General features: G+C 29.2%; 3 protein-coding genes across 3 annotated transcripts in view; all 3 read right to left on the reverse strand.

Moving 5' to 3' along the window:
• LOC113386041 (gastrula zinc finger protein XlCGF17.1-like) overlaps positions 1 to 7818 on the reverse strand; it is a 24949-nt gene extending 17131 nt beyond the window's left edge. Inside the window, exons 1-8 of the mRNA XM_026623851.1 lie at positions 7728 to 7818; positions 7423 to 7590; positions 6861 to 6966; positions 6741 to 6770; positions 6605 to 6655; positions 6111 to 6278; positions 5444 to 5635; positions 4439 to 4671 (exon numbers count right to left, since the gene is read on the reverse strand). Coding sequence (XP_026479636.1) covers positions 4439 to 4671; positions 5444 to 5635; positions 6111 to 6278; positions 6605 to 6655; positions 6741 to 6770; positions 6861 to 6966; positions 7423 to 7458 — 816 coding nt within the window. The 5' untranslated portion in view covers positions 7459 to 7590; positions 7728 to 7818. The remainder of the gene's footprint in view (positions 1 to 4438; positions 4672 to 5443; positions 5636 to 6110; positions 6279 to 6604; positions 6656 to 6740; positions 6771 to 6860; positions 6967 to 7422; positions 7591 to 7727) is intronic.
• A 3-nt stretch (positions 7819 to 7821) lies between these two features.
• LOC113386042 lies at positions 7822 to 9036 on the reverse strand. Its single transcript, XM_026623852.1, has 3 exons — positions 8935 to 9036; positions 8110 to 8523; positions 7822 to 7841 (listed from the first exon to the last, which is right to left on the reverse strand). The coding sequence occupies exons 2-3, from the start codon at positions 8396 to 8398 to the stop codon at positions 7822 to 7824; spliced, it is 309 nt and encodes a 102-aa protein (XP_026479637.1). The 5' UTR covers positions 8399 to 8523; positions 8935 to 9036.
• A 1309-nt stretch (positions 9037 to 10345) lies between these two features.
• Positions 10346 to 18283, reverse strand: LOC113386044. Its single transcript, XM_026623853.1, has 6 exons — positions 18160 to 18283; positions 17596 to 17677; positions 17208 to 17340; positions 12359 to 12474; positions 11758 to 11941; positions 10346 to 10429 (listed from the first exon to the last, which is right to left on the reverse strand). Exons 1-6 carry the CDS (start codon positions 18209 to 18211, stop codon positions 10346 to 10348), a joined length of 651 nt encoding a protein of 216 aa, XP_026479638.1. The 5' UTR covers positions 18212 to 18283.
• Between the last annotated feature and the right edge of the window lie 8656 nt (positions 18284 to 26939).

Below are 26939 nucleotides of genomic sequence, written 5' to 3' on the forward strand. Positions count from 1 at the left end.
AAAAATAATAAATTGGCCACAAACAGCTATGTAAGGCGTCTAGAGTGCATGAGTAGGGATTTTCTTTCAGCTCTACAAGTCTTTACTACAAAAATAAATGGCCACAAAAAAACAGCTATGTAAGGCACTCTAGATCGCACGAGTAGGGCTTTCTTTTTCAGCTCTTCGAGTCTTAATGGTAAAAGTATTACAAAAACAATAATAAATTGGCCACAAACAGCTATGTAAGGCGTCTAGAGTGCATGAGTAGGGATTTCTCTTTCAGCTCTACAAGTCTTTACTACAAAAATAAATTGGGCACAAACAAAAAAGCTATGTAAGGCACTCTAGATCGCACGAGTAGGGCTTTCTTTTTCAGCTCTTCGAGTCTTAATGGTAAAAGTATTACAAAAACAATAATAAATTGGCCACAAACAGCTATGTAAGGCGTCTAGAGTGCATTAGTAGGGATTTCTCTTTCAGCTCTACAAGTCTTTACTACAAAAATAAATTGGCCACAAACAAAAACAGCTATGTAAGGCACTCTAGATCGCACGAGTAGGGCTTTCTTTTTCAGCTCTTCGAGTCTTAATGGTAAAAGTATTACAAAAACAATAATAAATTGGCCACAAACAGCTATGTAAGGCGTCTAGAGTGCATGAGTAGGGATTTCTCTTTCAGCTCTACAAGTCAAACAAAAACAGCTATGTAAGGCACTCTAGATCGCACGAGTAGGGCTTTCTTTTTCAGCTCTTCGAGTCTTTATTACCAATAAATTGGCCACAAACAGCTATGTAAGGCGTCTAGAGTGCATGAGTAGGGATTTCTCTTTCAGCTCTACAAGTCTTTACTACAAAAATAAATTGGCCACAAACAAAAACAGCTATGTAAGGCACTCTAGATCGCACGAGTAGGGCTTTCTTTTTCAGCTCTTCGAGTCTTAATGGTAAAAGTATTACACAAAAACAATAATAAATTGGCCACAAACAGCTATGTAAGGCGTCTAGAGTGCATGAGTAGGGATTTCTCTTTCAGCTCTACAAGTCTTTACTACAAAAATAAATTGGCCACAAACAAAAACAGCTATGTAAGGCACTCTAGATCGCACGAGTAGGGCTTTCTTTTTCAGCTCTTCGAGTCTTAATGGTAAAAGTATTACAAAAATGAAAATAAATTGGCCACAAACAGCTATGTAAGGCGTCTAGAGTGCATGAGTAGGGATTTCTCTTTCAGCTCTACAAGTCTTTACTACAAAAATAAATTGGCCACAAACAAAACAGCTATGTAAGGCACTCTAGATCGCACGAGTAGGGCTTTCTTTTTCAGCTCTTCGAGTCTTAATGGTAAAAGTATTACAAAAACAATAATAAATTGGCCACAAACAGCTATGTAAGGCGTCTAGAGTGCATGAGTAGGGATTTCTCTTTCAGCTCTACAAGTCTTTACTACAAAAATAAATTGGCCACAAACAAAAACAGCTATGTAAGGCACTCTAGATCGCACGAGTAGGGCTTTCTTTTCAGCTCTTCGAGTCTTAATGGTAAAAGTATTACAAAAATGAAATAAATTGGCCACAAACAGCTATGTAAGGCGTCTAGAGTGCATGAGTAGGGATTTCTCTTTCAGCTCTACAAGTCTTTACTACAAAAATAAATTGGCCACAAACAAAAACAGCTATGTAAGGCACTCTAGATCGCACGAGTAGGGCTTTCTTTTTCAGCTCTTCGAGTCTTAATGGTAAAAGTTATACAAAAATGAGAATAAATTGGCCACAAACAGCTATGTAAGGCGTCTAGAGTGCATGAGTAGGGATTTCTCTTTCAGCTCTACAAGTCTTTACTACAAAAATAAATTGGCCACAAACAAAAACAGCTATGTAAGGCACTCTAGATCGCACGAGTAGGGCTTTCTTTTTCAGCTCTTCGAGTCTTAATGGTAAAAGTATACAAAAAATGATAATAAATTGGCCACAAACAGCTATGTAAGGCGTCTAGAGTGCATGAGTAGGGATTTCTCTTTCAGCTCTACAAGTCTTTACTACAAAAATAAATTGGCCACAAACAAAAACAGCTATGTAAGGCACTCTAGATCGCACGAGTAGGGCTTTCTTTTTCAGCTCTTCGAGTCTTAATGGTAAAAGTATTACAAAAACAATAATAAATTGGCCACAAACAGCTATGTAAGGCGTCTAGAGTGCATTAGTAGGGATTTCTCTTTCAGCTCTACAAGTCTTTACTACAAAAATAAATTGGCCACAAACAAAAACAGCTATGTAAGGCACTCTAGATCGCACGAGTAGGGCTTTCTTTTTCAGCTCTTCGAGTCTTAATGGTAAAAGTATTACAAAAACAATAATAAATTGGCCACAAACAGCTATGTAAGGCGTCTAGAGTGCATTAGTAGGGATTTCTCTTTCAGCTCTACAAGTCTTTACTACAAAAATAAATTGGGCACAAACAAAAACAGCTATGTAAGGCACTCTAGATCGCACGAGTAGGGCTTTCTTTTTCAGCTCTTCGAGTCTTAATGGTAAAAGTTATACAAAAATGAGAATAAATTGGCCACAAACAGCTATGTAAGGCGTCTACAAAAATAAGTCTTTACTACAAAAATGAATTGGCCACAAACAAAAACAGCTATCTAAGAGACTCTATCCCGCTCTCTCATCCAATGTCGATACAGTTTCCACTATTATCCGCAAACACTTACGCACACATTTTACTCTCGTACACACACATAATACATTTTCCAAACTAACAACATGTTCGTTTGGAATAAGCTTTTTTATAATAAAATATATTATTAACTTCCCGTAGGGCAAGTTATAGTAATCGCAAAAAAATCGAAAATGAAAATTTTTATATATCTTTACGTTTCAAAGGTTTCTGAACATTTTGGCATACCTTAGAAAAATGGATGTATGTGTGTGTGTTGTGTTGTGTGTGTGTATGTATGTATGTAGTATGATGTCTGTATGTATGTATGTATGTATGTGCGTGTTGTATGTATGTGCGGATACAAATTTTCGTCGACGATTTCGGGAACACGGATCAACCGATTTGAATAATTCAAAAACATTCGATTCGTATTGATAAGGAGACGTGCTGATTAGTTTTTGGCGAAGGCAGGTCTAGCCGTTCCGAAGATACGGGGAAAAAGTGCCGAAAACGGTAACTCAGTTTTAAGAGAACGGAGCGTCCGATTGAATAATTCAAAAACATTTCACTTGTATTGACAAGGTGAAGAATCGATAAAATTTCATGAAGGTAGGTCTAGCGGTTTCGGAGATATGGAGGAAAAAGTAAAAAAATGAGCCATTTGGCGGTCAAAAAATGATCATTAGACATATGCACATCAAATTATCAGATATTTTATAGAGATTTTAACAATAAGTATACATTTTGTTAAAATTCTATGGGTTCCGTACCAATGCTTATGCGTTAGACAGCGACGCGGCGCTTACGCGCTTTATATTTTGTCCCTATGCAGTTAAAGCAGTACGATTGCTTTCAAAAAAATTTCAGATCTTCTACAATATGTCAAAATACAGAAAAAAAAATTTTTTCAAAAAAAAAAATGTTTTTTAAAAAAAATTTTTTTTTTCAAAGAAAAGTTATTTTTTTGTCCTTTATAGTTTCTCAAAAATCTTATTCTTTCAAAGTAATTTTTTTTCAAAATGTTAATGTTTTAAAAAAATAATAATTTTGGTACGGGAAGTTCCAGCAATTTGCCTTAAGGCACGATGCCTTAATTGCCTTAAGACAGAATTCCACTTACAGCTAGTTTATTTTAATTTTACAATTTTTTAAAAATTCTCATAACTCGACGTTTTATCAATTTTTTATTTCATATTTATTTTTTTTTCGTGCAATTTTGTGTGTTTTTGTGTTATTTTTCAAAGTTTATTTGTATGGTGAGTTTCTTTACATTTGTTTATTTTATGGTTGTTTTTCATATATACTTTTCATATACATTGGTTTTACTTATTTTTGGCTGTAATTATGTATTTTTTATATTGTTTTAATTTGTAACCCTGAATTATTTAATTGTAGCACTGAAGATGGGTCAAATCAAGACCTGAAACGTATGTTCTCTAAATAAAAACATTTTTCAATAAAACTGTTTTTTAATTACTGGATGGATGCCCAAGAAACAATTTTATATATATATATATATATATATATATATATATATATATATATATTAGATGTTTTTTAGAAATTTTAAAGAAAAAATGATTTTTTCATTTTAGTAGAGTAGCCTTGAATGATGAAATGATATTGATACCTGTTTTATAAAATCTTTATGAATTAAATACTTTTAATTATAAAAAAATTATAGTATGGAAAATAACATTATTCAATTCTAAAAGCTTAAATCGTTTATTAGGAGTAATAAAACAAATCTTCATTATTTATACTTATATTTCATTACGTCATTGATAAGCATAACTATATACGCTATCTTTTTTGTTATATATGAGATCTCCGTCAGTATTGCTGTAAATGACCTGACTATCATTATTACTCAAAATACTTTCTGTCTGATCAATGAGAAGACTACCATCTGCTTGATCATCTAATGGGTCATGAGTTAATGAACAGTTACTGCCAACAGCGCTAGGTGTTATTAATTCAGAACTTTGAGGCAAATTTTGATTATCTTCATTATTAATTGCAGTGGGGACTGAATCTGTAAAATGCATTTAAAAAAAGTAAGATAAAACTATTCATCAAAAATATGTCCCTCATCCAGACTCCCCTGCCCCCCATGTCAACCCAAAATAAGCAAATCAACAACCCTCCCCGCCCCCCTATAGTGCTTACGTAATACTTGAACGGCCCTAAATATCAGAACTATCAACTATATTTGCATTTTCAAAATTTACCGCATTCGTTAAAACAATTAGTGATTTAATAGCATAATTATTAATAAGATTACTTTTCTCAACTTAACTTATCTTATTATTGGTTTGATTATCGTTTACAATATTATCAAAGATATTTTCATAAGAATTAATCTCATAATAATAAAACCAATTTATCAGAATACAACAAAAATTCAAGCCAATATCTAATAATATTTTTACGTTCGGAATTGAAGCATTTAAGTTAAAATATCAATTGTGAGTTTGTGTTCAAATGCAATTGCTTTAGATAACGTTTTAGAGGAAACGTCGACAAAAGATCAAATTTTGGCTTACGCACGTAAATTTGGTGTTAAACGATTCAGAATAACTTGAAACGCCAAAAAAAAAACAACTTGGCAAATCGGATTTTCTGGCAAAACACAAACTTCTACTTCGAGTACTCCATACATATAAATCAATTGAAGTGCATTGATACTTTGAATCAATGCACTTCAATTCACAAACTTTTAATATAGTATGAAAAAATTCCCATATTGTTTATAGTTTTTGTCAATTTCCGATTTATACATTTTACAGTATATCATTGAATCTTACCGCTATTATTGAGATCATCTTTATTCCTATGTGTTTTCATATGAGCCCTTAATGATGCCTGCTGAGCAAATCGAGAATGACAAATTTGACATTCATGTGGGCGTTCTCCAGTATGGGTTCTAATATGATTGCGAAGCACGTGAGAATCAGCAAAACTTCTTGAACAAATTGTGCAAGCATAAGGCTTCTCACCTATAAGGAGTAAATTTATGTCAAAAGAGCAGGCACAAAGAAGCTAAGAAAACATCATCTTAATTCAGTATATTAAATCTATAATTATAAATAAATAAACGCTTAGATATACAAATTTAAGAAATAATTCTTTACACACTGAAGCATTAATTGCTTCACTAGAATACCAGAGATAAACGTTTAATTTTGGCTTCACAATGTTTGGGGCTATATCAATCGTCTCATTATCATTTAGTATAGTATAATTTTTGTTATTGGAACTGAATATTCTCTAATAACAATTGTTACATTCACAAGCGACGTTGATAATTATGACTAAATATATTGTTAGAACATATATTATAAACAATAAATATGCTGATAATTAGTATGGTGATTATTAATCACATAAGTAAAATATATTTGATGACTAATACAATAAATAATGATTTATATATATATATATATATATATAACAGGTATTTGAGAAAATTACCTGTATGCTTGCGTTCATGTAATCGAAGATTGCTGGAAGTTGCAAATCGTTTGTCGCAGTATGCACATTTGAAATTACGTTCACCTGTATGAGTGCGCATGTGTATTCGCAGTTCGACGGAACGTGCCACTCGTTTTCCACAGTAAGAGCAAACAAAATTTTTAATGCCTTCAATAATAATAATTATTATAATAATGTTTGATAATTAATTTAACTCTAAAAAATATGAGATAATAAGTTCAGCAACCGAACTATGAATTATATTCACAGGTATGTTGTTTTATACATATATAATTTATTGCAGCAGTCAAAATAAAAAAAACTGTTTTTTACTTTTTACTATCACTATTTATATGTAAGTTTTCACACTATATGTCATCATTCAGCAAGTTGAGAAATTCTAAAAAATATTTTACACGTTTCTCTTAAAGTAAAAACGAAAATAAACAATATTAAAAATAATGATAATAAATTGTTTTTATGATTATTAATACCTGTATGCCTTGGCATATGTGCCGTCAGTGCCGAACTGTTTGTAAATCTTTCTCGCAGAGTTTGCAGGCAAAAGGTTTTTCACCTGTATGAGTACGCATATGTATTGTAAGTTCTCCAGATCGCCCCATACGTTACCACAAATACTACATTGAAAGTTCTTAACACCTTTATTGAAAACAAAGTGTAACGTTAAATAGAAGTTAAATTGTTAAAGCATGAAAGCATTAATGTGTTGAATTTTGTTTGAATACTTACCATTATGTGTAAGCTGGTGCAATGATAATGATGTAGTGTTTGTGAAACCTCTATTACAAATTTTACAAATAAAAGGTTTTTCTCCAGTATGTGTTCTTAAATGTATCTGCAATCAAATAACAATATTTACTTTATTTGACTTGATTTACAAATATTTATAAAATAACTTTCTTTACTTTTCTTGATTTATACATTTTTATAGTATCAAGAAGGTAATTATTTTCACTGTGCATACATTAATGTTGCATTTTTAAAATAAATATGTTCATTTAGATACTTGTTATGAAACATTCAATAACCAAAAAAACAAACTTTATCAATAATTTTCAACATTGAAATAGAAAATTAAAATAATCTATAAAGGTCTTTAACAATAAAAAAATATAATTAATCCAATTGAAAACAATTGCATCAAATGCTTGCATAAATGTATTAATATGTTCCTAAATTTAATTTGTAAGAGTGGTCTTGGATTAATAAAAAATATATATTAGTAAAGTTTTAAAATGAACATGTTATGATCAATTTAAAGATGTTGAATATTCTTTTTACTATAGTTTACCTGCAGGCTATTCATTTGCACATAACTTTTGAACATATATGACACTTATTGGGTTTTTCTCCTGTATGCGAACGAGTATGATGAAGTAGTGCCAATCTTGCAGGAAATCGTTTATCACAGTGCTCACATTCAAATGGATGTTGACCAGAATGTATTCGTTCATGATTCCTACAAATAACATTGTATTTTATTAATAGTAACTTAAATCATAATGAAATGTTATTGAGTTAACTTAAAATATTCCACTTTTTCTAGGATTTTATTTATGTTTCACACAAAAGTTTATAACTAAACAAAATATTTACCGCAATGTTCTTGGATCAGAAAACGCTTTGTTGCACACAGAACATATCTCTGGCTTTTCTCCTGTGTGCAGTCGCAAGTGAATTCTCAACCCTCTTAGAGTTGTAAATCCGTTCCTAAATTCAAAAAAATTATAATAATTATAACATAACTATTAAGTACAAGCTAATTATTTAAATATTATATATATATAGATATATAAGTATATTATATATAAAAATTGTTTCATAATCTCTTTACCAGGCACCCCTGCCAGACTGAGATATGAAAATATCATGTCAACAATATATATTTATTTGTTACTATATATATTTATTTGTTACTATATAATTCAAATATTGATAATTCGTAATGCATATTTTCTACTTTTTGAAAAATACATACCGCAATTTTGGCATTGAAATTTTTTAGCCCCATGATTTTGAGCTCTATGCTTTATAAGAGCATTTATATTTAAGCAAGTTTCAGAACAAATACTACAAATTTGTGGCTCTAGGGGATTTGAAAATAATGATTCTCTTGCATTATTAATCTTTGATATAAACCTATTTTCATTCATAGTTGATTTCATTGTAAGATTGTCCTTATTTGTATTTATAAGATTTTTAGGCTTCACATTATCTTGGTGAGTAACATGAGGTTCCGGACTTTTGTTTATTTCTATATTGTTCATATTATGTTCATAGTCATCAGAATCTGATTCAACCGAAGGTGAAATATCAGATTTTAATTTAAAGGTAGCATTTTGTTTTTTTCTTGTTGATCGTGTTTGACTTCCAGTATAATTTACATCATAATCTAAAAATGATAATAAAGAAGTGAATGCTCTATAAATAATTATATCACCTTGAATGATTTGCAGAAAACACTTATAGAATTTATAATAAGAAATCTAGAATTGAATAATACATAATTAATGTATGATAATAATTAATAATTAATGTATGATTAAATCCAATAGTAAAACAAATATTGAAAACTTTTTAACAAGGTAATTAGTTTAAACTTAATAAAAATGTAACATTTTGAATCTTCTTTAGTTCAATAAACATTTAGCATTCAAGTAGAAATAAATATTGTTTTTCATTTAGGCAATTTGATAAAAAGTTCGAACTTGTTTTTCATATTGTGTAATAATATAACTCATAGAAAGAGAAGCCACAGAGATCATATCAGTTGCATTTGAACATTGCACTTCACCATTAATACCTTGATTAACTATGTCTAAAGGTTCACTGTCATCTGGAAGAAATCCTTGCTCATCTAGCTCCAACCATTCAGGTTCAACTACTTTATTATGATAATTTGTGCATCTCTAAAAGTGTAATAAACAAATACATGTGATCGCCACTGAAAAATATATATTCCCATCAAACTACCTTTTGATCCTTTATTTTTTTCAAATCTTGTAAAAAGCAATATGATTTTAAAATTTGAATTTTGAATTGAAAATATTGTAGAAATTTTGTTGAGCAAGCTACGCATATTTGACTGGGAAGGTCTGCATCAACAGACACCTGAAAGTTGTTTTTACATATAATTTTAATTGTTATAATATTACAATTTAAACAAGAAACGTACCAACGCGCCAGTTATCACAGATATGAGTTCATTAAAATGAACAGTATTGTTTTCACAATTGATAGTATTATATATTGATGTCATTTCATCACTAATCGTTAAACAAGATCTACATATTTTATCTGATTCAACATTTAATAATTTACAAATCATATTGTCCTTATTTTCCAGTTTCCATCTTTTTCCAAAATATCACAAAAACTAACTATAACTTGACATTTGTACAAAATTATAAACAAACTCAGCCATATTGAAATATTGCATTTAGTGAAGTTGTTTATAAAAGATAGCGAACAACATATTTCCATATCTATGGCGGGCAATTTGAAATCCTAAGATAAATGATAATTAGATGCATAGATAAAAGAAGAGTGATTAGATGAATCTATTCAATTCAAAATTCAAATTGTAAAATCATATTGCTTTTTACAAGATTTGAAAAAATTAAAGAATAAAAAGGTAGTTTGATGGGAATATATATATACTTGTTTATCTATGAATAATTTACATAAAAAAATCAAAATAAAAACAAATAGGTAAAACAACTCCACGTACATGCTAGCAGACCATTTTGTTTGGGCGTGGGAGTTGTTATTATATAAAAGTTATTTGAATGATTAAAATATTATATATGTAATCTTTATGTTCGCGCCAGAAAGATGGTGGACGAGCAAGCTGCATTTGTCGGAGTCGGACAATACTTAGTCTCTGGCAATACCAAAAGAAGACAATTTGCAACGATTTGCAACGTTAATCATGAGCGTTATTGTTTGTTCATGTAAGTTGTTCACTAGTTTTCCGTATTAGTTTTGTTGTATATTTCCGAGTGTTTGATGTTATTTGTGTAAATAAATACTCTATTAATCTTAGCCAGTGTTCCTTATTTGTGCTTTTGGAGTCAATTCCTTCCTCAGCATCCAATTCCTACAGCGATCTGAAAATTCCGGACTTCAAGCCACCGTCCGAGTGGACCGCCTTCCAAGCAGATAACATCAAGTATATCCTTAATATACTCAATTGTACAAAATCCTCGGAATAGCTATTGAGTCAAATTCAATAAGCTATTCCGAAAGGGTCTAACCATGCAACCCCCATCTTTAACATTGATCATTCGAGCCGGATCCTAATTTTGATTAGGATTTATTGAGTATATTAAGGAAATAGTAATCGAAGATGGCACCTGAACTTGACGTTGGTGCAGAGATTGATCGACTAACAGCTAAGATGGAAATGTATTTTTCAATCATCCAAGAAACTTACGACATTTCTCATCATATTGGCTCTTCTTCAAGTAAGATACAATTTTTTACAAAAATATGCCTTTTTCCGATAAAATTAATCTATTGAAACAGTTAGAAAATCCTAGCTATATTCCGGAATATGACCTCGCGAGAGCGTTGGAAAAGCTTTACGCAAAAATAAAGCATGCCGGAAAAATTTTAGATGATCAAAACGATTTATCTCAAGTATCCAGCACTTTGATTAATTCATGCATTGCTTCAAACGTAGATCTTCATATACAAAAATATAATTATTTCACAACTAGAAGTCACCCCACTATCATCACGTGCTTCCGACAATGATATGCTTATAACTTATAACTTATAAGTTATAAGTTCTAAGTATTGGTTCTTTGGAGTCTATATCTGCTTGGTCCTCTAGAAGGATTAATATTTTCCTTAATATACTCAATTTTACAAAATCCTCGGAGTAGCTATTGAGTCGAATTCAATAAGCTATTCCGAAAGGGTCTAATCAACCGCCATCCTTAACATTGGTCCTTCGAGCCTTTTTCTTTTAATCTCTTAACTTACAATCTAACGGTCTTATCATAAAAGTGTCCATGAATATTGAAAAACAAATTATTTTATTTAAGACTTATTTATTTTATTTATGAAATATTATTTTATTACTTCTTATATATGAATTGCACATAACCATTTTTTGCTCACAATTTCTAATATCTATTCAATTTATAAAAGTTTCTAATTTATTTTTACATATAATACATAATCCATTTATTTAAAAGTATTTTAACATATTGTTCTCACCGAGTTATTCAGTTATTCAGTTATAAAATCTTTTATTTCTAAATCTTTACTTATTGTTAGAAAGAATAAAATTACGCCAGCTAGAAGTGGTGGCAATCTACCCCAGGTTTAATTCATTTTCATTATTATAATAATGGTATAATAGTAATAATAACTATAATTAAGGATAGTCTAATTAACAAAATTTGATTTCTATTGAGACATGATTCTGCAGATCTTTCTTTCACCATTTGTTAAACCACAAACTATATATTAAATATATGACACAAAAACTTTGCCAGTTTTTATTAACAGATGACTTATAAAATTAATTAGCTTCTTTATTGTATTCAAAATAAATTATAATATCTTCAACTTAAAATTGTACATTATAAGTTATAATAAAATAACATAAGCTAACCATGACTTGGAAATTATTGGAGATTTGATGTCCTCGATTAATAATTTTATCATGATTTGAAACTATAAAGTTTTCGTGATTGGTATATCCAGCAGAACTCTTCAATGAAGCAGGGGATTCACCATTCTGTGGTCTGTCCAGCGGCATGTCAATGGTCGTTTTAGGCGCAAGAACGAAAAGATATCTAATAAAAAATAAACTATTTTAAAATAGTTGTTATGTTTAGGATTTGTTTAGTACTATTTTAAATTTAGAACCATTCTTGAGGAACATTTTAATGAAATATACGAATGAGCTGAAATATTAGTAAGATATAAAATCCCCATCGCGTATTGTTTTTAAACTTAAATTGTTTAAATATTTTATGCATTGATCACAAATCCGCGGCCGCGAAACGGTCATTTTGACTGCGTTTTTTACCAAATCGTAGTAGTTAATTTTAAATTTGATTAATTACATTTTTTTAATTAGGCAATTTTGATTCGTGTTCAGCGTTAAGAAGTACATTGGAAACATATGTAATTGATGATAGTGTGCTGTCTACAGAATGTACTTAATCTCAATAATCCAATGTAGATTCAATAAATCTACATATACTAACCCTGTTGCTATTTCGGTTGTATATTTCTCCTCTATCGAAACTTCGCAGGTAATGTTGCCGCTAAGAAATTCCGGTACCCTTAATAAAGCCACTTGGTGAGCATCGGACAAAGACAACTATGAAATGAAGAAAAACAGATCTATCAAATGCATTTGTTCATTATACTATGTTATGCTTTTCCTAATAAAAAAATGACATATTAGTACTCTTATTAGATTGAACGTAAATGCACATAAAATGGATACGAATTTCATATATTCGTTTTTATAAAAAAAAAACACTAGGAGCTTCTTAACACTATTCCTACCGGGACCGGTCAAATGACCGTTTTTGATTTTTCGATTAGTATTTTTCATATCAAACGTAATTGAATCGTCATCAAACTTTATGACTTTTCCTAATATGTGAGTATAAAACATTTTTCAATGTTAATTTGTTTTTTCAATTTTTATTTTTGGAAAAAAAATTGTATGCTGTCTTACCTACCGCGACCGGTCATTTGACCGGTAGTACGAAAGACGATGTTCGGATGGGATTTTTTGTAGTAATTGTTAAGAATATTTTGGAACTTACAAGAAAATGTAAATTCAGAAGAATTTAGACTGGTAAAAACTGCCTTCTGCAAATTTATATGCATTTTTTTCGATTCTGTATGCGCGGTGCGCAAATAAGGCAAGTAGTATAAATATTGCATTTCTACGGTATAAAAAGTGGGATTTCTCAATTTTCTCAATGTCTATGTATAGACAGATTTTTACGAAGGAATCTAAACAATAAATCGATAGGTTTTGTTTTGAATCCAAAGGTTGGTTCAACTACATTGACAGCAATCAAAATTGTTGTAAAAGACTACGTATTACTATCGACAAACATATATTTTCAATAAAGGTAAGGTGTAAATTCATTCAACATATGTTCAATAGTATTTAGGAAAACGTATAAATATTAGTAACTGTTCAATATACGATGTAAATATAATTATGCCCTGCAAATCGCACAAATGGGGTGTAAAATTTTGGTAACCATCCAGTATACGTAGCAAACTGAGATATTCTTTGAAGATTTATAACTGATGAAACCGTATTATCAAAATCGCTAGTACGACATAAAAAATATATAACGTTTTTACCATCCTACATATAGCTAAACTTTTAGTAAAAGAAAACTGATGGTAGGTACAATTGAAGCAATATAACAGCTATAAATACTGGCAGAACGAAAAATCAAAGATTTCAATACTCAAATAATATTTACAATTTTGGAAGATAAGAAAGAAGATTCTAATTTTCACTTACATACACATATGTTGAAAAAATTACACTAATACGGGAGTTAATTCTATTGGTATTAGCGTCGGGACTGGTGTAGATGCCATTCATAAAATAGTCAGAAATTATTTGGTAAAATATGAATTTTAGAGAGAATTCATCAAGAATTTACATTATTTTGGATGTATTCAGGATAAATCCATTGTTGTTACATAAAGAAATTACGAGAAGACAATGTACAAGGCAGGAACTTTCTATTCCAATTAACTTGTCGTATAGTTCCAACAAGAATTCAGAAAAAAATCAGCTAAGTACAAGTACAAAACAGATTCCCTAAAAGAAACTATTCCAGATAATGCTTTAGAAAAATGATAGAGAAAACAAAATCAGCCAAAAACGTAAAAAATGCGTGTGCAGAAAATACACTCTAAGAAAAAAAATCGTGAAAAATTGGATAAAACAGTATAAAATGTAGAATTCGCATTATAAAATAAAAGAAATATATTGTATTTGTATTTATAAACTCTTAAACAAGCATTAACTCTTCATTCAATACTGAAAAATACCGATTTTGCATGACCGGTCATTTGACCGGTCGCGGTAGGAATAGCAAACATGAAATGTCGGTAGGAATAGTGTTAAAATCGAAAAAACAAAATTAAAAAAAAACATTAAAAGTTTTGTGCTCAATCTCATCAATTCTGATTCATTAAAGAAAACTTATTTTTATTGTATAAATAGTTGCAATTGTTATTTTACATCAAATTTAAGTTAGCATAATAATGCTAATTAACTTCTCTGACAAGGAATAGTACTGCAAGTTTAGTCGATTCTGAAATAAAAAAATGGTCATTTCACGTAAAATTAAAATGTTACTATTTTTGCATACATAAAATCTAATGCAAGCAGTTTTTCTTGGCAAAAGTACTGCAAAATAATGGTTTCTGGTTATCAGCAAAATAGTTTTATATTTCTTTACAGTATAACTTCTACAGTATTATTGCACTTGAATTTGTATCAGAATTTGCCCTACAATTTCAGACAGAGTATTTCGATGATAATTTGTTTAGAAATTTAATTACATTGAACACCCACCGAAACAGACAGAAACAATTAAATAATCATTCACTAATTAACATAATTAAAATAGAGAAATGCAAACTAATACACAAAATGAAATATAATAGAATTAAAACAAGTACCACAATAGACATAAATCAAGATATACATGAACACTATACTAGACAACACAACAATTTTCACATTGAACACAATAGAAAGAAATTGAGAGGAAATGTCATATGGAGCCCTGGTAAAATATATAATGAATTGCCAAACGATATAAAGATGACTAATGAGGACAATAAATTTAAAAGAAAAATAAAGAAATAGTATAAGGAAATGGAAGACAAAGAAGATTGGAAAGTTATATGAAGATATTTTAATTATAATAGATATTATATTCATGAAATAATCAAATGAAATGTATATATAAAATATGAAAACTGTTTTCATAATCTCTCATACCAGGCACCTCTGTCTGACTGAGATTTGAAAATAATATATATATTATATAAATAAATAAATAAAAAAAATTGCTATTTGGTATTGAATTAAATTAATAGAACAAAAGTTATAGATTTGCATTTACTTTAAGGATTCGTGATTATAATCTGAAACATTGAAATTAAGAATGTTTTATGTCACACATATTGATAAATTATTCTTAATTAAAAAACAAGTATCAATATATATTATATATATATATATATATATATATATTATATATTACATTTTTTGAATAAAATGACTGTTTTAATCTTCACTAAAATAAAGGTTTCGTCATGTACTACTTTTAATTTCTTGGTGACTATAAAAACGATCTCTTTGTTTTCTTTCCCGTAAATATGTTATGTTTCAGAAAATAGAATTTTACTTTTCCTAAGCAGATTTCAACAACGCGAACATTCACGTCAATTCTTAGAGCCGTTTGAGGGTTATAAAATTTTTATAGGCAGACGCACTAAAGAGTTGCATCAGGTTGTTTATTTGATGAAATAGTTCTTAAGCAGTTTAGAACATAATAGATTTACATGCTGTTTTATTACAAAACAACATGCTAAATTTCGGATTGTTATTTTATTACAAAAGCAGTTTATTGAATCGTCAATTAATACATTCAAACATTATGCGAATAAAGCTGTTATCCAGATTAGGTAATAATGTAAGCAAAGTTAGATTTGACATGCTAATCTGGTGCTTTGTTCGATGAGCTTTTGATGCAATTTTGTTTCGATTGGATTAATATTTGTGTTCACTAAATGTAAATTCAATTATGTTTCAATAAATTATTTATTGAATATAAAAGTATTTCTGCTTGAACTATTTCAACATATAATATAAACGTAATGCTATAAATTTCAATAAATTCCTATAAAAATGCTGATTCAAAAACATCTTACCTAATTGGAAGTAAATTTTACACTTTAAAAAATATCAATTTACTATTGATTAATTTAAAACAAAAACCTTCGGTTATCAATATAAAAAATTCTACAAGCAATATATTTTATGTTATATGTAAATAATAATTATAAGGTTTCACGGAAATATTATTGTTAATAGATCATTGACAGTAAAATTTCAAAACAACTGATTAACACTTTGGGGACGGTTGTGCACCTCAGTGGACAAACATACTCTGTGATAAACAATGACTCAGATGGCATCGAAAAGTTGAATAAATTACCTATAGCAGTGATAAACAGTATTGTATTTTGAAAATAATTTTAAATTATTTTAATAGTATATTTAGCCTTTTTCTTTGCTATATGGTCTTTTTTTTAATATGGCAAAATGACTAGTAAATTTTGTGAATTAAGCAGTAGTGAAGATGAGTTTCAAATAGACATTCATACAGACAAATTTTACGAAATTACTATTCGCACCGATGATATTGATGAATGTGCTGATGATATTATCTAACCAACAAAAAGAAGAAGTTCGACAAAGTAAATGAAGAGCTGGAAGACATTACCGAATGTGCCGATTCTCCTTCAATAATCGAGTTTTGCCATACATCAAAAAACATCCTGACTACAAATACCAAACAATATAAGACATCCAATATATTATTTTACTTTATATTTTATAAATGAATTATTAGACAATATAATAGAAAAAACTAACCACTATGGCAGCGCAAAAATGAACAAATATACTGACTAATCAGTGGCATATTCTAAATTCTAAAAGAAAAAGGGATTGTACTGTCTGTTCTGACAGAAAAGCACCAGAAGGAAGGCGGCGAACAACATTTTATTGTAAAACATGTCAAAATCAACCAGCTATGCATTTTGGAAATTGTTTTGAATGTCACCATTTTTTATAAAATGATCAAAAATAAATTAATATTAAAAATGTATGTCCTCAATGACCACAAATTTTTATCAAACAAATTGCATAACATACACAATGAAATCAAGTTTACAGCCGGTAAAGTAGTTTGTTTTGAAATCGGTGCCGTCCCGAAAGTGTTAATTTATATAATTATATAAATATTAAAGTTTGTTCAGTTTTACCTCCACTTGAATTCCAGGCACTCGAAACCATCTGCCTTTTGGCCATTGCCAAGGCGTATACCTGTAGAACTCATGTTGTCCTCTGTACCATTTTACTGAATATAGTGAATTTTCGCCACCAGACAATTCGTATCTGAGATGATTTAATACAATGTAATTATTATTATTTCTAAAGAGATATGCCTAATTATAATTAGACACTTTTCAATGATTTTTAAAAACATTACAAAGTTAGATCATAACACTTGAATATAATGTGGTAAAAATTGCGTTTCTATAAAATTGGCAAAAATGTATAAAAAATGTATATAACATTTTTAAAAAATAAATGAAATATAAATAGAGAGTAGATTAAAAATGCAAAAGTTTCAATAACTTAGCTACTTACTCGCAACTCATTATAACATCGCCACCAGCTCTAGCAATAGGAATTATTAGATTAGGAGATGATATTATTCCACCACTTTGTACTGCAAATTGGCAAGAAATAATCATTTAGTATTCATTTTTGCAAAATTATCTATTTAAGTTCAATATATTACTTTAGATATCATAATTTTTTCCATCGCTAATGTAAAATTGGAAGATATTTCTGAACACCAGGCCGATAATATTAATTTTTATTAAAATAACTAATAGATGTATATTTAATATAGAGAATAATCATTAAAAAAATTTATAAGGCATAGTAATCATGTGAAATTGTCAATAATGCTCAGCTATTAGATCTTCTAAATAATTAAATATTTTTCAAATAAGAATTGAATTTTTGTTGACACAGTAAATGTAAAGGAAACAAAATAATAGTATTTATCTCGGTGTTTATATTATTTTACTAATATAAGAGATTCTAAATTGAATTTCATGCGTAATTAAAAAACTACAAGAAAAAATATTAACATAAAATTATAAAAAATAAAAATATTATTAATATTTAATTCATAGTACGTACCTTGTATTAGAAGTGAGTGTATACATAAAACTAAAAAAATGAGTTGATACATATTTCAGCCTTGATTTAAACAATAAAAATTGCAAATTATTGTAAATATGTCTTGAATCCACTTACTTAAAATAAACATTTCACAAAATTATTTTTATTGTCTATGCTTTCTTATTAAATTTGTCAAAAATTCATTTTGGAATATTACACATGACATATAGCATAATTAATTTGTAAAATTATTATTGTTAGTAACAATAGTTCAGTTGTTCGTATTTTAATTGATTAATATAAAAAAGAACTAGCACATTTTTCATAGTTTTAATAAATTCAAGTTTAACATTTAAATAATTAAAATTAAGTTAATGCTTGTGATTTTTATATTAAATTTATTCATAAGTTTTGACCAATTTTGCTTGTATTAAATTTTTTATACGGAAATCAAAATTAGCTAAAATTTTGCTTATATTACATTAAACTGATCAATTTTAACAAATTTAACAATTATGGTTATTTAATTGAAAACACCACTTGTGCGCACATAATAAACACATTAATTATTTTATCGTTTTAATAAATAATTCAGTAGGTAATGTTAAATAATCAAGTAAGTTTCAATACATTTTTATACATAATTCAGATCAAAATATTGCTTATAATGCTTTTATTAAATATTTGTTATATTCAATATTGTTATTATATATTAAAAAATATGTATAATATTACTAATATTGAATTTACATTAACAATTTTGACAAGTTAATATGATAATATTAAACTGCTTTAATTAAAAATTTTAATCACTTGTGTTTAGGTGCGATATTTTGATAAATATTTACTTTAGCACTTCTACAAAAGTTATTCAAAAACATATTTCATATTCGTTATCAGATGAAATCTTGAAGTTGTATCACAAATTTTATATATATTTACTCAATGTTAATATTATTTATTAAAAAAAACGTCCCGCCATCGTAATAGACGTGCTTTCTCCTACAGCTGACGATAGTGTGCCGAAAACTACTCCTAGGTATTTTTACAATTCCAAGATGTTCTGTTTACATTACGATTTGAATAATTGGGAGGGAGACCTCAGACATTAATTATCTCTGATACGAAAGCTAAAATATTTCTCTATAAAACGGCTTGCACATCACTTATTAATTAAACTAGTGGGGTGGGTGGCATCGTGCCTTAAGGCAAATTGCTGTAACTTCCCGTACCGTAACGAAATGTTCGAGGAATATTGAATGTTTTCAAATAGATTAATATAAATATTGTAACATTGTCTAATATTTATAAGAATTATATAAACTGAATTGCAGAGTTGAAATTATTTGTTTAAAGTATATTAGAACTATAGTCAGAATTAAAAATAAAATCTGAATTATTTTCGATATACAAAAAGTTAAAAAAAAAATGAAACAAATTTTTTTTTTCCAAAATCAATTATTTTGTTAAGACAAGCAGAAAGTTCTTTGAATCAATTGAATCGGACGCTTAGTTCTCTCAAAAACTGTCATTTTTTGTACATTTAGCTCTGTATCTCCAAAATGGCTGGGCCTGCCTTTGCGAAAAACTAATAACCCCTTCTCCCAATCATTACTAATTGAATGTTTTTTAGATCATTCAAATCGGATGCTCCGTTCTCTCAAAAACTCGATTTCTATTTTCTGCACTCTTTGCTCCTTATCTCCGTAACTGCTGGACCTGCCTTTGCCAAAAACTAATCAGCACATCTCCTTATCAATAGGAAACGAATGTTTTTTAAACCATTCAAATCGGTTGATCCGTACGCCCGAAAACGTGGGCGAAAATTTGTATCCATACATACATACACACACACACACATCCATTTCTTCTGAAGTATGCCAAAATGTTCAGAAACCTTCAAAACGTCGAGAAATGTAAAAATTTTCAATTCCGATTTTCGGCCCATTACAATAACTTACCCTACGGGAAGTTAATTAATAATGGCAAACAATGCAAATTTGTTAAACTAAAATTAATTATATCATTGATTTAATAAAATTTGATTTAAACAATTTATTTAATCATTTCAGAACATAACAGCGCAAAGCCTAGTAGCGCTACTCAAGGGATGAAACAATAATCATAATTAATAATTATTAATAAAAATAAGTTTAAAAATTTCAAATTACACTTCTAATAAACTATAAAAAATAATTGTTTATGAAATCAATCTATTCTCGAAGTAAAAGCAATCAACCAAACTCTATAAAATCGTTCTTCCATTCTGTGATTGGGCGTTTATCTTCCAAAAAAAACGTCGAATAAGAAAAGCGTCGAAATAGATATCGCTGTTCGCCGGTCGCGAACTAAATGTATTTGTCACATCTGTTGTTGAATCTTTTATACAAGCCGAGCATTTGTTTGAGTTTCCACAATTTGTTAGGAATCTTAATAGCTCTTGCTAATGCACCTTCCGACATCTCAACATATAAGACACTATAAATACCTTACAAATCCTAATTAGCTCGAGTCAATTACTTCAAAATTAATTTAGTTATAAAGAGGTGTATGTCAAAATATATTATCAATACATACAATATATACAATTGCATATTGACTTATTCTGTTTTGTTCAAAATTTGAATTATTCATAAAACCAAAATTCGAATTGAAATAGAAATATGTGTAATAACATGCGATGTGTATATAGAACAACAATTCCCAGCGACGTTATCAAAAGAACTTATTCAGACAAGAAATGTAGTAGGAACGAAGTTTTCTTAGTTTCGAAAATAAATAAAAATTACATTTTATTCACAAAGCAATTTCAGTGTTTCCATTCATTTCTATATTCTTATTTTATTTATAGAAAACACAACCAAATTTCAAATAAATCTGTAGGATAGAATTACAAAAAATCCATATGTAAAAAAGCTGTTTGATGTTGTCTGAATATATTTTAATCTACTTTTTTTCAGAGTTTTTTTCGTGAAACAAGGAAACTATTCCGTCTAGTTCCGCATACGATTGTTATGTTTTCCCCTAATGCCTTATAAATCCTACAACAGTCTTTTCCAATAAGCGGAGTCCTCGGCACGCGTTCGCGTTACTATTTTAACAGTCAGAAAGGAAATGGATCAATTACTTATATGTAAGTAAGAAAATAATTAGTTAAAAAATGATTATTATATTGTTATCTGTGACCCTTGCTTAGAATATTTTAACGTATGTAAAAGTAAATATTAAAGTATATATTTCAAAATTAATGCAACAAATAATAATAATATAATGAATTTATTTTTTGAAAAAATTTGATGAAATGAATAAAACTTTACTTTAGTAACGCTTGGTGGTAAAATAATTAAAGGACTGCATGCAGGCCGTGGGTTGCTCATCCTTGATTTATTATTAATTAACACAAACTGCCTAGTGCTTTAGAAGAAACAACCGAGAGACAAGGTAAGATAGCAGGCGAGTGGTAAGGATTAATTTAACCCCCTCATTAGATAATATTTTGCAAAAAAATCTCAACAAATAATACTATTCACATTCATTTTAGAATTTCTTTTCTCAATGTATTATTTGCTAATTTCACATTAAATTTATGCATACGCGGTTAAAAGAAACACATACGGGCTTTCGAATAAAATTTTGAGGATTCCGATTGGCAGTAAGCTATATGTATGATAGATAAATCATATTAAATGTTGCTTAAATGCCTTCATGTCTGACATAATTATATATCCTGTCCCGAATTAATTTTCTGCAAATGTTATGATTTTGATAATTAATTAAAATTTTTATTATTAAGAAGAGTACACATTTGAATAGAGTATTGAAGTTAAAAATTTAAGATACTTTACGTATATAATACGCTAACATAATTAAATTATAACCATAATTCAAATAAAATATATGATATCCTAATGACGAATTTCAAGTGTATTATTAAATATTTCATTTCATATGTATTATTAAATTTTTATTTATAACTCTAAATACGGTCCTGTTAGGGCATGATACCGATGTCATTTCTCCAAATATCCCTCGCGCTATCAGAAATAAAAACTTTTAAAGCGTCACAACACATCATGAACGAATTGGGGAATTGTTTTGACAGTGTTTTTCGGATCCGTCAACGCAGAGCTTAAAACGCGCATCGTACGTAAGACGATATATATATATATATATATATATATATATATATATATATTAGGATGGTCCTTAAAATGGTCATTTTCGAATTTCCTTGCTCCCAGGGGCTCAAATGGTTCCAAATAGATAAAAAACAATTCTCCGAAAGTTTTAGCTCTTAATATTAACGTTTAGATAGAGCGCAATTCAATCAAAGTTTTGTATGGAAATAGCATGGAAAAATTTTCAAAAATTCTAAAAATGTTTTTTAGATGTAATTTAGCGAACAAATGAATGAATAAAATTCATTCATTCATTCATTCATTCAGACAAAATAACAACCGAAGAAGTCCTGAGAAGAGTGGGCAAAGAAAGGACTCTACTGAGCACAATAGTGAGAAGAAAAGACTGTATCGGACCCTTCTACAGAAAGAGTGTCTCCTGCACGACGTCCTCGAGGATAAAATAGAAGGACTGAAAGGAATAGGAAGAAGAAGAATGCAAATGATTGATGACCTACGTGAGAAGAGAAAATACAGGGAACTGAAAGACGAAGCACAGGATCATGAAGCATGGAAGCAGAAGTTTGGGAAGATAAGTACATGAAAAAAAGGGGAGAAAATAGTGGAAATGGGAATGACGAAGGGTAAGGAAAGCATTTATTTGTGGTGGCCCTCACACCATGGACCTGCCTTCAGGCAGACTACCATTTATTATTATTATATTAATATTTATTATTATTATATTGTATTATATATATATATATATATATATATATATATGAGTGAGTTCTTGAGGGCGATACATCAAACAAAGAAAAGCCAAAGATTTATAAAATAATCTTTATTTCCAAACGTTTAGACATTCAATTTAATGTCATCATCAGTGGATCTAAAAACAGTATGAAAATTAGTATATCTAGGTAATTATAATATATGTGGATTGGTAAAGTAACTATACAATAAGAGGAAAATTAACAAACAGCAACACTTAACAACAAACCAAATATAAAAGATAGGAAAGGTAGTAGAGACTAGAATTAAATAAATAATTAAAAATATAGGCAAAAATATCTAAGTACACTCATATAAACCTACGCATATATACATATATATACATACACATATACACACATATACATATATATATATATATATATACATGCCAATCCTGGAATGGTATAGGTAGAAAATGGTCGGAGTTGAAACTAGTAGTGTTAGGCTAGGTTTGTATGATTAGAATTAGGAGAAAAAAATTGGAAATGTTATTTAGTATTACTAGGTAGTTATACTAATAACTCAAATATCTAAAATAAAAATTTTTTAAGGTTTATTTAAAATTTGCTATGCATGGGTAGGTAAAGGTCGGGTATCAAGGCCGAAGTTAAACTAGGAAGTGTTGGCAAGGTTAGTAAGGTCAGAATTAGTTTTGTGCAGAGGAGATAAATTTAGAAACATTATTTAGTATTACTTGGTAGTTATCGCAGAGTAAGGAGGAATCCGATCTTTTGTTCACCGCGTGATCACATATTGATATGAAACAAGATTCTACAAAACGTCTCTGAATGGTGTTCCGTTCATGGTAGAGAATACTGGCATTATAAAAGTTAAAGGAGTGTTTGAAATTTTTTATGTGTTCTGTTATCATAGTTTGGTTTTGGTTGGGGTTTTTCAAATTATTGTTGTATGATTTTAATTGTTGTTATATTGTAGTTTGTTGTTAATTTTCCTCTTATTGTATAGTTACTTTACCAATCCACATATATTATAATTACCTAGATATACTAATTTTCATACTGTTTTTAGATCCACTGATGATGACATTAAATTGAATGTCGAAACGTTTGGAAATAAAGATTATTTTATAAATCTTTGGCTTTTCTTTGTTTGATGTATCGCCCTCAAGAACTCACTCACATATTTCAACATCAAAATTAACTACTAAATCATATATATATATATACAGTAGGCCCTCGCTTTACACGGCACTCTGGGTACACGGTTCCCATACTACACGGAGCTAAAAATCCGACATCCCTCCGACTACACGGACTTCTTATTACGCGGTATTTGGTCAACAGCCCATAAGTTCGTGGTGCAAAAGGGTATTGATGTAAATTTTGTTATCGACTTTTATCTTCTAGACATGCCTGATTGTATAATAGCCGCCTAAGAACACGTTTGAGCTGACTACTGCGTCGCGCCAATTTTGAATAAGGTGTCAATGTCCTACACGTCATTTCGTCCGTATTTCTCCTACTTCAAGTTGTATTTCTTGGTCTCCATACAACGCGATAAAATGGTGCGATTTGTACCAACTCTGAGTCTCTCATAACACGGTTCCCATACTGCACTATGTAAGGTTCCATAGAACGCACTACGAATTAGCCAGCCTGAATTGTATGTTAAATACGAGTTTCTTATAGCACGGTTCCTATACTGCCCGGTACGCACTTGCCGCGTAAAGCGAGGGTTTACTGTATATATATATATATATATATATATATATATATATATATATATATATGTTTATTCATGTGGTCATTTATGGCACTAGATTATGTGTCATCATTTAGCAGGTCATATTTATACAAACACAACAAGAAACTTCCCGAAGGAGAAATTTCATGTTTTTTCCAGAAAATGCGACTTGGTAATATTATGATTTATCGACTTTTCAAGTCATTATGACTTGAAAAGGCTCGTTTGAGACCAAATTGTATTTTATGTGAGCCAATTTTTGGCTTTCGTCGACGTTTTTTCTTAGATAAAAAAATGTGCTCGTTTTGGCAAAAAATACGGAACCGATTTTCAAAATTTAAAACCGTTCGAAAGATAACACTTGGAGATAGTGCTTATTAGTTATTGGTAAAGATGGGTCGGACAGTTTCTTCGTAATTCAACTATTCATACATTTTTAATGAAACTTTACATTTAGATAAAGTTCATGATCTAAAGTTCATGTTCGTACATTCTAAAATATTACAGACCTACGAAAAGTTTAATTATAAAAATCATATTATTCATAACTATATGAAAATTAATTCAGCAGCTTATTATTCCAAGCACATAATATAATTACGTATATTGTATATTACAAGTTTGTACATGAATTGGAAATCGCATTTACTATAGTAAAAACTTTATTTAAGAAATAAATGAAGTTGATAATTTTATCTAAATAGCTAAATTTTTGAAAGAAAACCCACAATAATGGTCTTGTGTTGCTTTTTCTGCATCAGGATTCCGACACACAAAAATATATCTAGCCATCTTAAGTATGCATAAAATAATATTGAATTCTCATACATAAATTGTCGAATTCGCATGTAATATACTCAAAAATCTGCAATAATAAAAAATGAAGAAAATTGCTGTAATATTTAATAATACAACATTTATTTAAATATTATAAACACATATATAATAACACTTTTTCTAACATCAAGAAATAATGTTCAATTTTATGAAAAAATATTACTAATTAAAATTTTACTAGTTGTACAATGCGCACTATAAAAAATGATATAATAACTAGATTTCACTGGTAAAAGTTTTACTGAATAAAAACAAAAAGTTTTAAAACACATAACAATATCACTTATATTAGGCCTCAAACGTTTTATCAATATTTCATTTTGCATGTAGATAATTACTAAAAATAATAAACACAATACTTTCATTTATTTAAACGGCGTAATCTGGAAATGTGTTTAATAAACATTTACCTTATTTTGTAACTAATTTGGTTATAAATTTATGAAAAATTCTCAGATATAAATGAAAATTTTCAAATAAACTAAAACAATTTGAAAATGTATGTGATGAATGTCATAAGTGAATGGCAGATACAGGTGATAATATTAATATCTTATACAAGTAACATATTTCTGCTTATAGTTCTACCGTGTTTTTATTCTGGTAAAATATTATAATTTAAATTCGAGACTAATCAGACATCGTGGCTCACCAGTGATGAATCGTCAGCGCTTAGCGAAGATCTATTCAGTGCGATAGTATTTTGCGCATTTGTTCACGCCTGGACGATTTTTATAGTCTGCTCCAGTCTGGACAACGCACTTTGAACTTGATATAAGCTCTCCATAATCTGAGCGGACACATCAGCAGTTCTGTTTCTGTTTCGGTGCGTGTCAGGATGAATATATCTTAATAGAAAAAAAGAACAATTAAAATACTATTCAGCACATCCTTTTTAAGTTAAATAAAACTTTTTGATGACATATATAAATGATATTTTAAGTTTAAAACATGCAATTAAATCATAGATTTTTGTAACTTATACTATATTATCATTTAATTGCAGTTGTCTTGCAAAAAAATTATATGCCACACAAAACTTTAAACTTACTTGGTTTATCTTGTGCCAGAATATTACAGTACATGTTTAGTACTAAGGCCACATCGTCGTCATCTGATGAATATGCTGATACTGTATTCAAGGAATCACCAGACAAAGATTCTGGAAGAATCCAGGACTGGCGATATTTTCGTACGTGGCATAATGCAGCATTCCACCTGTAAAGAGTTTTGAAAAGCAATAATGAAAATTAAGTAAAATAATGTATATTAACATTGCTATCTTGACTATCAGAATACCATAGTTAATTTTTATCTTTAACTGTGTACTAACCTGCCTGACTTGACAAGTTCCAGCAATGCACC

Source organism: Ctenocephalides felis, unplaced genomic scaffold, assembly GCF_003426905.1.
Source record: "Ctenocephalides felis isolate EL2017-DRISC unplaced genomic scaffold, ASM342690v1 CF-g0.4_SCAFFOLD_03571, whole genome shotgun sequence".
Classification (NCBI taxonomy): Eukaryota; Metazoa; Arthropoda; class Insecta; order Siphonaptera; family Pulicidae; genus Ctenocephalides; species Ctenocephalides felis.